The 13,151-nt window shown below is 57.1% G+C and overlaps 1 protein-coding gene and 2 pseudogenes across 1 annotated transcript; 2 read left to right on the top strand and 1 right to left on the bottom strand.

Annotated features, from left to right (window-relative positions):
- Positions 1-2,193: 2,193 nt before the first annotated feature.
- On the top strand, positions 2,194-2,953 carry LOC142595160 (feather keratin Cos1-2-like; annotated as a pseudogene).
- A 5,446-nt stretch (positions 2,954-8,399) lies between these two features.
- LOC142595139 (feather keratin Cos1-1/Cos1-3/Cos2-1-like) lies at positions 8,400-9,169 on the bottom strand. Its single transcript, XM_075722615.1, has 2 exons — positions 9,131-9,169; positions 8,400-8,744 (listed from the first exon to the last, which is right to left on the bottom strand). Exon 2 carries the CDS (start codon positions 8,721-8,723, stop codon positions 8,400-8,402), a length of 324 nt encoding a protein of 107 aa, XP_075578730.1. The 5' UTR covers positions 8,724-8,744; positions 9,131-9,169.
- A 2,010-nt stretch (positions 9,170-11,179) lies between these two features.
- On the top strand, positions 11,180-11,939 carry LOC142595138 (feather keratin Cos1-2-like; annotated as a pseudogene).
- Positions 11,940-13,151: the final 1,212 nt, after the last annotated feature.

Raw genomic sequence — 13,151 nt, 5'->3', positions numbered from 1 at the left:
ACCGTCTCGCCTCTGCTCTCTCCCACGGCCACGGTCGCAGAGCGCTAACAGAAGACCAAGGAGCAGGTATCCACTGAGATGTCCCTGAAGGCAAGACCCGCTCCTACAGGAGGAGGTGGAGGAGGAAAGGGCGTTCCAACTCACCTGGTTCGTAAGGAGAAGGAGGTGACAGAAGTGGTTGAGGGAGCAACCAGCTGGGCTGGCTTTTATACTGGTCTCACACTGCCTCAGGGGCCAAAGGCAGCTGCTGCTGCTGCATAAGCAGCAATTTTCCTGCACGCTCCTAATGAACGGAAACATCCCAGGTAATGACATGGCATGTGTTGCTGTTTCCCTTTACACTGCCTTTGCATTTCCTGGTTTATGCCACGGCCATTCCCTCATGGACGCTTGTTTTGAGTGCTGGGACGAGAGGTCCCGTGCTTTCTGGGGCAAGTATGCCTCGGTGCGGGCAGAAGACACAGACTAGATGCCAGACGGCTCCAGTGGAGGTAGCTGATGCCAGCCTGGGCACTCTGGTAGGCTTTTTTTTACGAGCCTGCTGACAGGAAGGGCCCCAGGTGCTCCTAGCCCTGCAATCTTTGGCTCGTCCCCCAAGGGCTCCTTGTGAGTATGTGCCCTATCCTCCTCTCTCCTTCCCTCCCAGCTCACTCACTCCAACAGTCAGTGGCTGTTGTCTTCCTAGGCAGGCGCGTTGCACTTCAGGTTTTCAACTCTCTTTCACCTTAAGCTGGCCTCAGGAGGAAGCTGTCGACCTCCTTGGCCTCCTCCTCTCTCTGGGCAGTCCCTGAGACTCCTCTAGCAGTGCTACCTGTGCACCTGCCTTGCTCAGAGCGCCCCGTCCCTGCTCTGGCAGGGGGGTCCCCAGCAGCTGCTCGGTCACATCCCTTCCTATCGCCTCTGCCCGCGTGTGCTCAGCTGCAATAATGTGCTTGTGAGTGTGATTGTGTAACAGTCTGTGCCGTTATTTGCATGCACATCTATGTGCTTGCATGCTCGTGCGTACGCACACCGGTGTGCCTCTGGTGAGATCATGTTGCTGTGCACATGCGTATTTTTGTGCACGGGTGAGAGTTCTTGTATGCAACTGCACGTGCCTGTGTCCTTGTGCACGTTTGCTTGCGTCTGTGCGTCTGTGTGTATCTTTGTGCACACCTGTGCGTGTTGGGTACGTACGTGTTGGTGCGTGCGTGTGTGTTTGCAGTTGTGCCTGCCCTCACGCCCGGGCCCAGCCATTCCAAGGCTTGTAGTGACATCCCTCCACAACAGGGCCAGGCACTGAAACGCTGTCAGCCCCTTGTTGCCTGGGGCACCTGGACCCTGGTCCCTTTAGTCCGATACCCAGTTGTTGCGAGGTCTCGTCCCCTGCCTCACTCAGCACCAGGCTGATGAGCTGCAGAAGTGCATCTGGCATTGGCACGTACCAATTGGGCAGGTACCACTGGGAGCCTGTGTCCCAGCCCAGTCACCGGCAGCACTGCGTCATAAGGGGATCGATTCGGGGACAACGGCCTGCATCGGCGGGCAGGCTTTCTTGCCCTTCCTGCCTGTACACAGACCAAGAAATGGAGGGCACAGAAGGCAGAGCCTGCATTGCAGTTCTCTGAGCACCTCTCTGCCAGGCCAAAGGCAACACCATTCAGCTATAGGTGGGCTCCTTCTGGCAAGAGCAACCTGCTGCTCTGCGGTGTCCACGGACAAACCAGGGGAGGGTCCCCCTGCTGTGATGGTCACACAAGCACAGAGTGACACACGCGTGCTGACGCATGCCTGCACGGAACCATGCAGTAATCTCTACGCTCACGTAAGGCCAGGAAAACATCAGCAGCTGTGGACTCTGCCGAGGAGATGCTGGGGACCACTTTGACAAGACCTCTCACATGGCCGTCCTTGGGCATCTGGACGAGAGGCACGAGAGCGGTGCCCCTTTCCTGACAACTTTGCCACAAACAAGCCCACAGCAATGACTCAGGTGCACATCACCTGCCTGCACAGGATGCCACCAGCACCTGAGCTGAGTCTTCTGCCTGCTCTGACGTGTGTCTGCCCCGCAGATCCTCGGGCCTCTCATCCTGGCACTTACAGAAGCCTTCCTATGGGAGAGCACGTGGCATCAGCCAGGAAATGACAAGGCGGCGGTGCAGGAAACCGGGACACAGCCCATACCATTAGCCGGGATGGTTTGCATTTGACATGAGCTTGTCAGAAAATTATTACTTCCACAAAGGGTGCCTCTGGCCCTGAGGCAGTGCAGGACTACTATAAAAGGCAGCCCACCTCTCTGCTCTCTCACCCACTTCTCTCGCCTCCTTCTTCTTGGGAATCAGGTGAGTGCGAAGCCTCTTCTCCTCCTCCTTCAAGATCAGGTCTTGCCTTGGTGTGTGTCTCCGCTGGTAAGGGCTGTCCTAGCCCAGGGCTGGCAGCTGCTTCCCATGGGAGAGGGAAGGGGGGAGAAGGTCTTCCGCAGAGAGAGGCTGGGACTTAGTTGAGGTGGCACCTGGGCTTTGGGATGGGTAGCGTATGCTGAGCCAGGAGGTGCCTTGGCTCCACTGTGGATGGGTGCAGCGCTACTCCTCACGTGTCCCTGGGCTTTGCTTCCCCCTGCCCTCTCTCCCAGGTGCACCTCTGGCCCAGAGACATGTCCTGCTACAACCAGTGCCAGCCATGCCTGCCCTGCCAGCCCTGTGGCCCGACCCCGCTGGCCAACAGCTGCAATGAGCCCTGTGTCCGCCAGTGCCAGAACTCCACCATCGTCATCCAGCCCTCCCCCGTGGTGGTGACCCTGCCCGGACCCATCCTCAGCTCCTTCCCGCAGAACACCGTTGTGGGCTCCTCCACCTCCGCTGCCGTTGGCAGCATCCTCAGCTGTGACGGAGTGCCCATCAACTCCAGCTGCTGTGACCTCTCCTGCATCACCAGCTGCTATCGTGGCAGCAGATGTCAACCCTGCTAAAGCCGCTGGCAACGTCCTTGGGCAAGAACCTGCAAGACCTCAGAACATGGTGCTCGGCAGGAGATAGAGCGTCGGGGCATTATATTTAGAGCTTCGGGCCATAGCTTCATTCTTCTTCTCTCTTCTCTCTCTTCCTTACCTTCCCTGTCGCCACCTCCCGGAGCCAGCCGAGCGGGGACGTCTACGTTGGCCTCCCTGCCTCTGCAGGGCAGGCAGACGGACGCCCTGCAGGAGCTCCACCGCATCTTAGTGGCTGCCCCTGTGGTGCTGCTCCCTGTGAAGCACCTCCTTTTCTTCTTTACACTCATTAAAGTTGTGCTGCATCCGAGCCTGGGCCTCCGAGTCCTCCTTCCTTCTGTGGCAACTCTTCCAGTGTGCTCAGGGAAAAGGTGGAGGAAGACGAGGGTGGGACTCACTGCAGCGCATTTTGGTTTGTGCCCTTTCCCTTGGAGCTAACAAAGACATCCCTGGCTACTCCACAGCTAGTGGCCATCACTGAGGGGACGGCTCCAAAGGGTGGCAGGAGTGGGAATGGGGAAACAATAATGCAGCCCGCAGCCCACAGCCTCATCTCCGCCTTCCCCTCCCCTCCATTACCTAACCTAGCATCCATGGCCAGCGCCCACGGGCACGGCCAGATGAGATGGGTACCTCACACAGTCCTCCAGCACCTGGCAGGGCCCAGCTGCTCTCCAGAGATGGAGGGCTGAGGTAATTCACAAGTTAGGATTGGTACCGGCCACGCTCCGGCTGCACAGTGGAGTCCCCACCGCCTGTGAATCCAGCACCCGCATAGGCCACTGCAGCTCCAGGAGAGCACCCAGTGCCCAAAGACCCACTTGCTGGACACCACCCCACTCACAGGCGGATGGTGACTGGGCAGATGCCAGCAGTGCACAGAGCATTCCCACGGCAACTTGGGCTCTCTGCAGTCCAGTCACCCCCTGCCTTCTCATGTTCTCCTTTCACGTGTCCGTCGTCCCTGAATTTGGGCAAATGACTTCTGGCTTCACGCGTACTGTCAACATTTAGCAATGCTTTTCAATTATACTTGAAAATTTCTTTTTAGACCTTGGCCTTCAGCCCCGGCTTATGCTCTAAATCCTGGCATCCCTCGGGCATCTGTGGTCTTCTGGGGGCAGCAAAGGAAGTCCTGAAGGCACTGCTCTGCTCCAAATGATGGCTCAGGCACACAGTGCCCCGTGGACCATGTGAGGTTCCCCTCATGCTCGTCCTGCCCACAGTTCAGGGCAGAGGCACCGTGTTTGTGCATCTCACCGGGCGCTGGGCACCTTTGGCGCTACAGGACAGGCACCAACCCAAGCATGGCACAAATGCTATGGCTAATTCACGGCAAAGGTCACTTTGCTCTGCAGCCATGAGCCCGTTTTGGAGCCAGTTTTGAAGTGACCCTGTCAGACTTGGGGGCAGCCCCTGGACTCTTCCCACAGAGGCCACCTCTGCAACCTTCTCCCCCCGCTACCAAAGCCTTGCCACGTAAGCCCAATAGAGTGGGTCCAACGGGGTTTGAGGCATAATTAGATGAATAGACATTTCAACAGAAAAGAAACAGTCCAGGCTTCAGTAAGGGGTGGACGTAACTTTGCATAACCTTCAGAAAAATGCTGCTGTTGGTCACGCTTTAAGATGTGGAAGAAATGCTCCAAAACTACAGCCATCTAATGTCCTTGGCAGATCTTTCTGATGCCTTTATCAAGTGGAGTGGATGGAGCTAGTTATGGTGGTTTCCTTATTTTTGTCATCATCAGGTCTTAACTGCTGTTTCTCACGTTCTCCCTGGGTGTCTCTGACCCCCGCGGGGCACTTTCCCAAAGGATTCTGGCTGGCAGGTCCCTGAGGGGACCGATACCCGCTCTGATGGAGTGCAGGCTTGCAATTTTGCCTTCTGTTTTGCACAGACCCTGCACAGTCCAGGCGTGAGAGCTACCCGAGCTTTTCTCCAAAACCCCAATAAGATCATAGGTCTGCGAGTGCGCACAGAGTTTTAGGTCATCGTGCTCGTGTTCTGGCTCAGGCTCTTGCCTTACATATGTCTGGGGTCAAGCTGGAAAGGCAAGTCAGTGAGTCGGTGAGTGAAGGTCAGACTGAGGGCTCATGGCAATAGTCCGGGTTCAACAAAGTCCAGCGATCACCAGGTGCGTTCATAGAGACGAGGCACGTCTCAAGTCAAGCTGGGAAGTCACGCGCACGTAAGGGTCCAGACTGAGATCAGTGGTGTCCATGGCCAGATCCAGGCACAGATGTGTCACCGCTAGAGATGTAACTCAGGTCGGGGCCAAGCACTAGCACTTAAGCTTGAAAGCTGCTCCCACGGGAAGGGGAGTTGGCTCTGGCTGAAGCCTCCCGGCAGCACCATCTGGCAATGACCTCAGCAAGGGCAACAAAGGGAAGGGCACAGCCCTCAGTTACGCTACCTTTAAGCTGGGTCGCAGACAAGGCAGGCTAGGATGGAGGATGATACACTTAGGTCCCTTACAAAACAGCTGCAGCCTCTGTCGCAAAGAGGGACTGTGCCTGACCTCCCTCATGAAACAGCAGCAGAGTTTGTGCGATTTGGCCCCGACCAAATCACATATCCCTGCCTTCCTAGGCATAGTTGCTGGGCACTCCGACTCAGTTTTGTATGGAGGACATGGAAGTCCTGCTGCTTGAACACCAAAGGAGTCCTCAGCTCTTTGGCTCTTCCCTGTGCCGCCCACAGAGTCAGTCCTACATCTCACAGCCGAGCAACATCTGGACCCTGGTCCCTTCAGTTCAATACCCATTGGGTGTGAGGTCTCAGCCCCTGCCCCACTCAGCAGCAGGCTGAGTGGTGGCATTGGCGTGGACATGAGGAGCCTGTGTCCCACCCCAGTCACCGGCAACACTGCATCATAAGGGGACACATTCAGGGACGACGGCCTGCACGCGGCGGGCAGGATTCATTGGTGTTTTTCTCCCTGTACAGAAAAGCAAGAAATGGAGGACGCAGGAGGCAGAGACTGCGTTTCAGTTCTCTGAGCACCTACCTCTCTGCCACGCTGAATCCACATCTTTTCCGTTCGAGATTCCTTTCCAGCTACCATTCCTGCTGTGACCTGCACATGCCCTCCTAACGAGGGTCACACAAGCACAGAGTGACACACGCGTGCTGACGCATGCCTGCACGGAACCATGCAGTAATCTCTACGCTCACGTAAGGCCAGGAAAACATCAGCAGCTGTGGACTCTGCCGAGGAGATGCTGGGGACCACTTTGACAAGACCTCTCACATGGCCGTCCTTGGGCATCTGGACGAGAGGCACGAGAGCGGTGCCCCTTTCCTGACAACTTTGCCACAAACAAGCCCACAGCAATGACCCAGGTGCACATCACCTGCCTGCACAGGCTGCCACCAGATCCCCAACAGCCAGGGACTGCAGTGCTAGGAAGACCCTGGTCTGCCAGTGAGGAGCAGAGCTCGGGCTGGTGTCACGGGTGGAGTGAAAGAGAAGCAAAAATATACTTTATTGGTATAAAACAGTGAGTTAACAAAGTTCAATGGTAAATGCGACAGTGGTTTAACAAGACTCGATGGCAAGGTGCACTTGATTATTTACTGCATAGAGGACAGGGTCAGACAAAACTGTCAGGGAGACCCTCCCGTTGAGTCGTGAGGTTCAGAAAGGACCCCCTTGCTTCCTAAACCCCTTCCACAGAGAGGAGCCTAGGTGCGGCTGGATCCAATCCTAGTCCCAGACTTGGTCAACGGTTTATGTCGAAAGGATTATATATGTGCAATCAATCCTTTATATCACTTAGCTAAGCTTTCAAAGTTTAGCATGCTATTAGTCACTTACGGAGAATCTCTTTGGGCAAGGAATCTCTCAGCCTCGAGGAGTGACCTTGAGAGGCGTCCCTACTCAAGGGAAGATCCTGGCGTGCCGCCCGCTGCCGCGCAGGAGAGCTCAAAGGGCTCTTGGGCTGCTCACTATTGATGGGGTAAGACGATTGGCTTCTAGGCATATTTGCATGCCGACTGCAGGTGTTAGTTTCTTCCAAACGTGGCTTGAGTCGGACACCAACCAGCACTGTGGTTAGGTGGACACATTGCCATGAGTTAGCCATAGCATTTGTGCCATGCTTGGGTTGGTGCCTGTCCTGTAGCGCCAAAGGTGCCCAGCGCCCGGTGAGATGCACAAACACGGTGCCTCTGCCCTGAACTGTGGGCAGGACGAGCATGAGGGGAACCTCACATGGTCCACGGGGCACTGTGTGCCTGAGCCATCATTTGGAGCAGAGCAGTGCCTTCAGGACTTCCTTTGCTGCCCCCAGAAGACCACAGATGCCCGAGGGATGCCAGGATTTAGAGCATAAGCCGGGGCTGAAGGCCAAGGTCTAAAAAGAAATTTTCAAGTATAATTGAAAAGCATTGCTAAATGTTGACAGTACGCGTGAAGCCAGAAGTCATTTGCCCAAATTCAGGGACGACGGACACGTGAAAGGAGAACATGAGAAGGCAGGGGGTGACTGGACTGCAGAGAGCCCAAGTTGCCGTGGGAATGCTCTGTGCACTGCTGGCATCTGCCCAGTCACCATCCGCCTGTGAGTGGGGTGGTGTCCAGCAAGTGGGTCTTTGGGCACTGGGTGCTCTCCTGGAGCTGCAGTGGCCTATGCGGGTGCTGGATTCACAGGCGGTGGGGACTCCACTGTGCAGCCGGAGCGTGGCCGGTACCAATCCTAACTTGTGAATTACCTCAGCCCTCCATCTCTGGAGAGCAGCTGGGCCCTGCCAGGTGCTGGAGGACTGTGTGAGGTACCCATCTCATCTGGCCATGCCTGTGGGCGCTGGCCATGGATCCTAGGTTAGGTAATGGAGGGGAGGGGAAGGCGGAGATGAGGCTGTGGGCTGCGGGCTGCATTATTGTTTCCCCATTCCCACTCCTGCCACCCTTTGGAGCCGTCCCCTCAGTGATGGCCACTAGCTGTGGAGTAGCCAGGGATGTCTTTGTTAGCTCCAAGGGAAAGGGCACAAACCAAAATGCGCTGCAGTGAGTCCCACCCTCGTCTTCCTCCACCTTTTCCCTGAGCACACTGGAAGAGTTGCCACAGAAGGAAGGAGGACTCGGAGGCCCAGGCTCGGATGCAGCACAACTTTAATGAGTGTAAAGAAGAAAAGGAGGTGCTTCACAGGGAGCAGCACCACAGGGGCAGCCACTAAGATGCGGTGGAGCTCCTGCAGGGCGTCCGTCTGCCTGCCCTGCAGAGGCAGGGAGGCCAACGTAGACGTCCCCGCTCGGCTGGCTCCGGGAGGTGGCGACAGGGAAGGTAAGGAAGAGAGAGAAGAGAGAAGAAGAATGAAGCTATGGCCCGAAGCTCTAAATATAATGCCCCGACGCTCTATCTCCTGCCGAGCACCATGTTCTGAGGTCTTGCAGGTTCTTGCCCAAGGACGTTGCCAGCGGCTTTAGCAGGGTTGACATCTGCTGCCACGATAGCAGCTGGTGATGCAGGAGAGGTCACAGCAGCCAGAGTTGATGGGCACTCCGTCACAGCTGAGGATGCTGCCAACCGCAGCGGAGGTGGAGGATCCCACAACGGTGTTCTGTGGGAAGGAGCTGAGGATGGGGCCAGGAAGAATCACCACCACGGGGGAGGGCTCAATGACGACGGTGGAGTTCTGGCACTGGCGGACACAGGGCTCATTGCAGCTGTTGGCCAGCGGGGTCGGGCCGCAGGGCTGGCAGGGCAGGCAGGGCTGGCATGGCTGGCACTTGTCGGAGCAGGACATGTCTTGTGGCTGGCGGTGCACCTGGGAGAGAGGGCAGGGAGGAAGCAGAGCACAGGGACACCTGAGGAACAGCCGGAAAGCCCACCAAAATGAAACTGAGACACCTGCCGTGTGGGGGTGTTGCGAGTGTGCAGGGGGGAACAAGGGCTGCTTTGCCTGAGCCCAGCGGGGTGCTTCAAAGAGCAGCCAGGCCCAGGGATGCTCCTGCCTAGCCTGCAGCCAAAAAGCTACCTCAGCCCAGCCTCAGCCTATCTCCATGACAGACCGTCTCGCCTCTGCTCTCTCCCACGGCCACGGTCGCAGAGCGCTAACAGAAGACCAAGGAGCAGGTATCCACTGAGATGTCCCTGAAGGCAAGACCCGCTCCTACAGGAGGAGGTGGAGGAGGAAAGGGCGTTCCAACTCACCTGGTTCGTAAGGAGAAGGAGGTGACAGAAGTGGTTGAGGGAGCAACCAGCTGGGCTGGCTTTTATACTGGTCTCACACTGCCTCAGGGGCCAAAGGCAGCTGCTGCTGCTGCATAAGCAGCAATTTTCCTGCACGCTCCTAATGAACGGAAACATCCCAGGTAATGACATGGCATGTGTTGCTGTTTCCCTTTACACTGCCTTTGCATTTCCTGGTTTGTGCCACGGCCATTCCCTCATGGACGCTTGTTTTGAGTGCTGGGACGAGAGGTCCCGTGCTTTCTGGGGCAAGTATGCCTCGGTGCGGGCAGAAGACACAGACTAGATGCCAGACGGCTCCAGTGGAGGTAGCTGATGCCAGCCTGGGCACTCTGGTAGGCTTTTTTTTACGAGCCTGCTGACAGGAAGGGCCCCAGGTGCTCCTAGCCCTGCAATCTTTGGCTCGTCCCCCAAGGGCTCCTTGTGAGTATGTGCCCTATCCTCCTCTCTCCTTCCCTCCCAGCTCACTCACTCCAACAGTCAGTGGCTGTTGTCTTCCTAGGCAGGCGCGTTGCACTTCAGGTTTTCAACTCTCTTTCACCTTAAGCTGGCCTCAGGAGGAAGCTGTCGACCTCCTTGGCCTCCTCCTCTCTCTGGGCAGTCCCTGAGACTCCTCTAGCAGTGCTACCTGTGCACCTGCCTTGCTCAGAGCGCCCCGTCCCTGCTCTGGCAGGGGGGTCCCCAGCAGCTGCTCGGTCACATCCCTTCCTATCGCCTCTGCCCGCGTGTGCTCAGCTGCAATAATGTGCTTGTGAGTGTGATTGTGTAACAGTCTGTGCCGTTATTTGCATGCACATCTATGTGCTTGCATGCTCGTGCGTACGCACACCGGTGTGCCTCTGGTGAGATCATGTTGCTGTGCACATGCGTATTTTTGTGCACGGGTGAGAGTTCTTGTATGCAACTGCACGTGCCTGTGTCCTTGTGCACGTTTGCTTGCGTCTGTGCGTCTGTGTGTATCTTTGTGCACACCTGTGCGTGTTGGGTACGTACGTGTTGGTGCGTGCGTGTGTGTTTGCAGTTGTGCCTGCCCTCACGCCCGGGCCCAGCCATTCCAAGGCTTGTAGTGACATCCCTCCACAACAGGGCCAGGCACTGAAACGCTGTCAGCCCCTTGTTGCCTGGGGCACCTGGACCCTGGTCCCTTTAGTCCGATACCCAGTTGTTGCGAGGTCTCGTCCCCTGCCTCACTCAGCACCAGGCTGATGAGCTGCAGAAGTGCATCTGGCATTGGCACGTACCAATTGGGCAGGTACCACTGGGAGCCTGTGTCCCAGCCCAGTCACCGGCAGCACTGCGTCATAAGGGGATCGATTCGGGGACAACGGCCTGCATCGGCGGGCAGGCTTTCTTGCCCTTCCTGCCTGTACACAGACCAAGAAATGGAGGGCACAGAAGGCAGAGCCTGCATTGCAGTTCTCTGAGCACCTCTCTGCCAGGCCAAAGGCAACACCATTCAGCTATAGGTGGGCTCCTTCTGGCAAGAGCAACCTGCTGCTCTGCGGTGTCCACGGACAAACCAGGGGAGGGTCCCCCTGCTGTGATGGTCACACAAGCACAGAGTGACACACGCGTGCTGACGCATGCCTGCACGGAACCATGCAGTAATCTCTACGCTCACGTAAGGCCAGGAAAACATCAGCAGCTGTGGACTCTGCCGAGGAGATGCTGGGGACCACTTTGACAAGACCTCTCACATGGCCGTCCTTGGGCATCTGGACGAGAGGCACGAGAGCGGTGCCCCTTTCCTGACAACTTTGCCACAAACAAGCCCACAGCAATGACCCAGGTGCACATCACCTGCCTGCACAGGATGCCACCAGCACCTGAGCTGAGTCTTCTGCCTGCTCTGACGTGTGTCTGCCCCGCAGATCCTCGGGCCTCTCATCCTGGCACTTACAGAAGCCTTCCTATGGGAGAGCACGTGGCATCAGCCAGGAAATGACAAGGCGGCGGTGCAGGAAACCGGGACACAGCCCATACCATTAGCCGGGATGGTTTGCATTTGACATGAGCTTGTCAGAAAATTATTACTTCCACAAAGGGTGCCTCTGGCCCTGAGGCAGTGCAGGACTACTATAAAAGGCAGCCCACCTCTCTGCTCTCTCACCCACTTCTCTCGCCTCCTTCTTCTTGGGAATCAGGTGAGTGCGAAGCCTCTTCTCCTCCTCCTTCAAGATCAGGTCTTGCCTTGGTGTGTGTCTCCGCTGGTAAGGGCTGTCCTAGCCCAGGGCTGGCAGCTGCTTCCCATGGGAGAGGGAAGGGGGGAGAAGGTCTTCCGCAGAGAGAGGCTGGGACTTAGTTGAGGTGGCTCCTGGGCTTTGGGATGGGTAGCGTATGCTGAGCCAGGAGGTGCCTTGGCTCCACTGTGGATGGGTGCAGCGCTACTCCTCATGTGTCCCTGGGCTTTGCTTCCCCCTGCCCTCTCTCCCAGGTGCACCTCTGGCCCAGAGACATGTCCTGCTACAACCAGTGCCAGCCATGCCTGCCCTGCCAGCCCTGCGGCCCGACCCCGCTGGCCAACAGCTGCAATGAGCCCTGTGTCCGCCAGTGCCAGAACTCCACCATCGTCATCCAGCCCTCCCCCGTGGTGGTGACCCTGCCCGGACCCATCCTCAGCTCCTTCCCGCAGAACACCGTTGTGGGCTCCTCCACCTCTGCTGCCGTTGGCAGCATCCTCAGCTGTGACGGAGTGCCCATCAACTCTGGCTGCTGTGACCTCTCCTGCATCACCAGCTGCTATCGTGGCAGCAGATGTCAACCCTGCTAAAGCCGCTGGCAACGTCCTTGGGCAAGAACCTGCAAGACCTCAGAACATGGTGCTCGGCAGGAGATAGAGCGTCGGGGCATTATATTTAGAGCTTCGGGCCATAGCTTCATTCTTCTTCTCTCTTCTCTCTCTTCCTTACCTTCCCTGTCGCCACCTCCCGGAGCCAGCCGAGCGGGGACGTCTACGTTGGCCTCCCTGCCTCTGCAGGGCAGGCAGACGGACGCCCTGCAGGAGCTCCACCGCATCTTAGTGGCTGCCCCTGTGGTGCTGCTCCCTGTGAAGCACCTCCTTTTCTTCTTTACACTCATTAAAGTTGTGCTGCATCCGAGCCTGGGCCTCCGAGTCCTCCTTCCTTCTGTGGCAACTCTTCCAGTGTGCTCAGGGAAAAGGTGGAGGAAGACGAGGGTGGGACTCACTGCAGCGCATTTTGGTTTGTGCCCTTTCCCTTGGAGCTAACAAAGACATCCCTGGCTACTCCACAGCTAGTGGCCATCACTGAGGGGACGGCTCCAAAGGGTGGCAGGAGTGGGAATGGGGAAACAATAATGCAGCCCGCAGCCCACAGCCTCATCTCCGCCTTCCCCTCCCCTCCATTACCTAACCTAGCATCCATGGCCAGCGCCCACGGGCACGGCCAGATGAGATGGGTACCTCACACAGTCCTCCAGCACCTGGCAGGGCCCAGCTGCTCTCCAGAGATGGAGGGCTGAGGTAATTCACAAGTTAGGATTGGTACCGGCCACGCTCCGGCTGCACAGTGGAGTCCCCACCGCCTGTGAATCCAGCACCCGCATAGGCCACTGCAGCTCCAGGAGAGCACCCAGTGCCCAAAGACCTACTTGCTGGACACCACCCCACTCACAGGCGGATGGTGACTGGGCAGATGCCAGCAGTGCACAGAGCATTCCCACGGCAACTTGGGCTCTCTGCAGTCCAGTCACCCCCTGCCTTCTCATGTTCTCCTTTCACGTGTCCGTCGTCCCTGAATTTGGGCAAATGACTTCTGGCTTCACGCGTACTGTCAACATTTAGCAATGCTTTTCAATTATACTTGAAAAGGTGTAGGCATGGAAGGAGAGGTGGTGTGGTCGCTCTGTATTTTGTGGAGTGTTTTGACTGTATATAGCTCAATTGTGGTGATGATAATTTCGAGTGCTTATGGGTCAGGATGTGGGGGAAGGGCAACAAGGCAGCTGTCCTGCTGGGAGTCTG

The sequence above is a fragment of the Pelecanus crispus genome, chromosome 18 (genome assembly GCF_030463565.1).
Source record: "Pelecanus crispus isolate bPelCri1 chromosome 18, bPelCri1.pri, whole genome shotgun sequence".
Lineage (NCBI taxonomy): Eukaryota > Metazoa > Chordata > Aves > Pelecaniformes > Pelecanidae > Pelecanus > Pelecanus crispus.
Note: the sequence above shows the minus strand (reverse complement) of the source record. Positions and strands in the feature narration are given on the sequence as shown.

Coding starts and splice junctions, on each gene's coding strand:
- LOC142595139 (XM_075722615.1), bottom strand. CDS start 8,723: ATGTCCTGCTCCGACAAGTGCCAGCCATGCCAGCCCTGCCTGCCCTGC.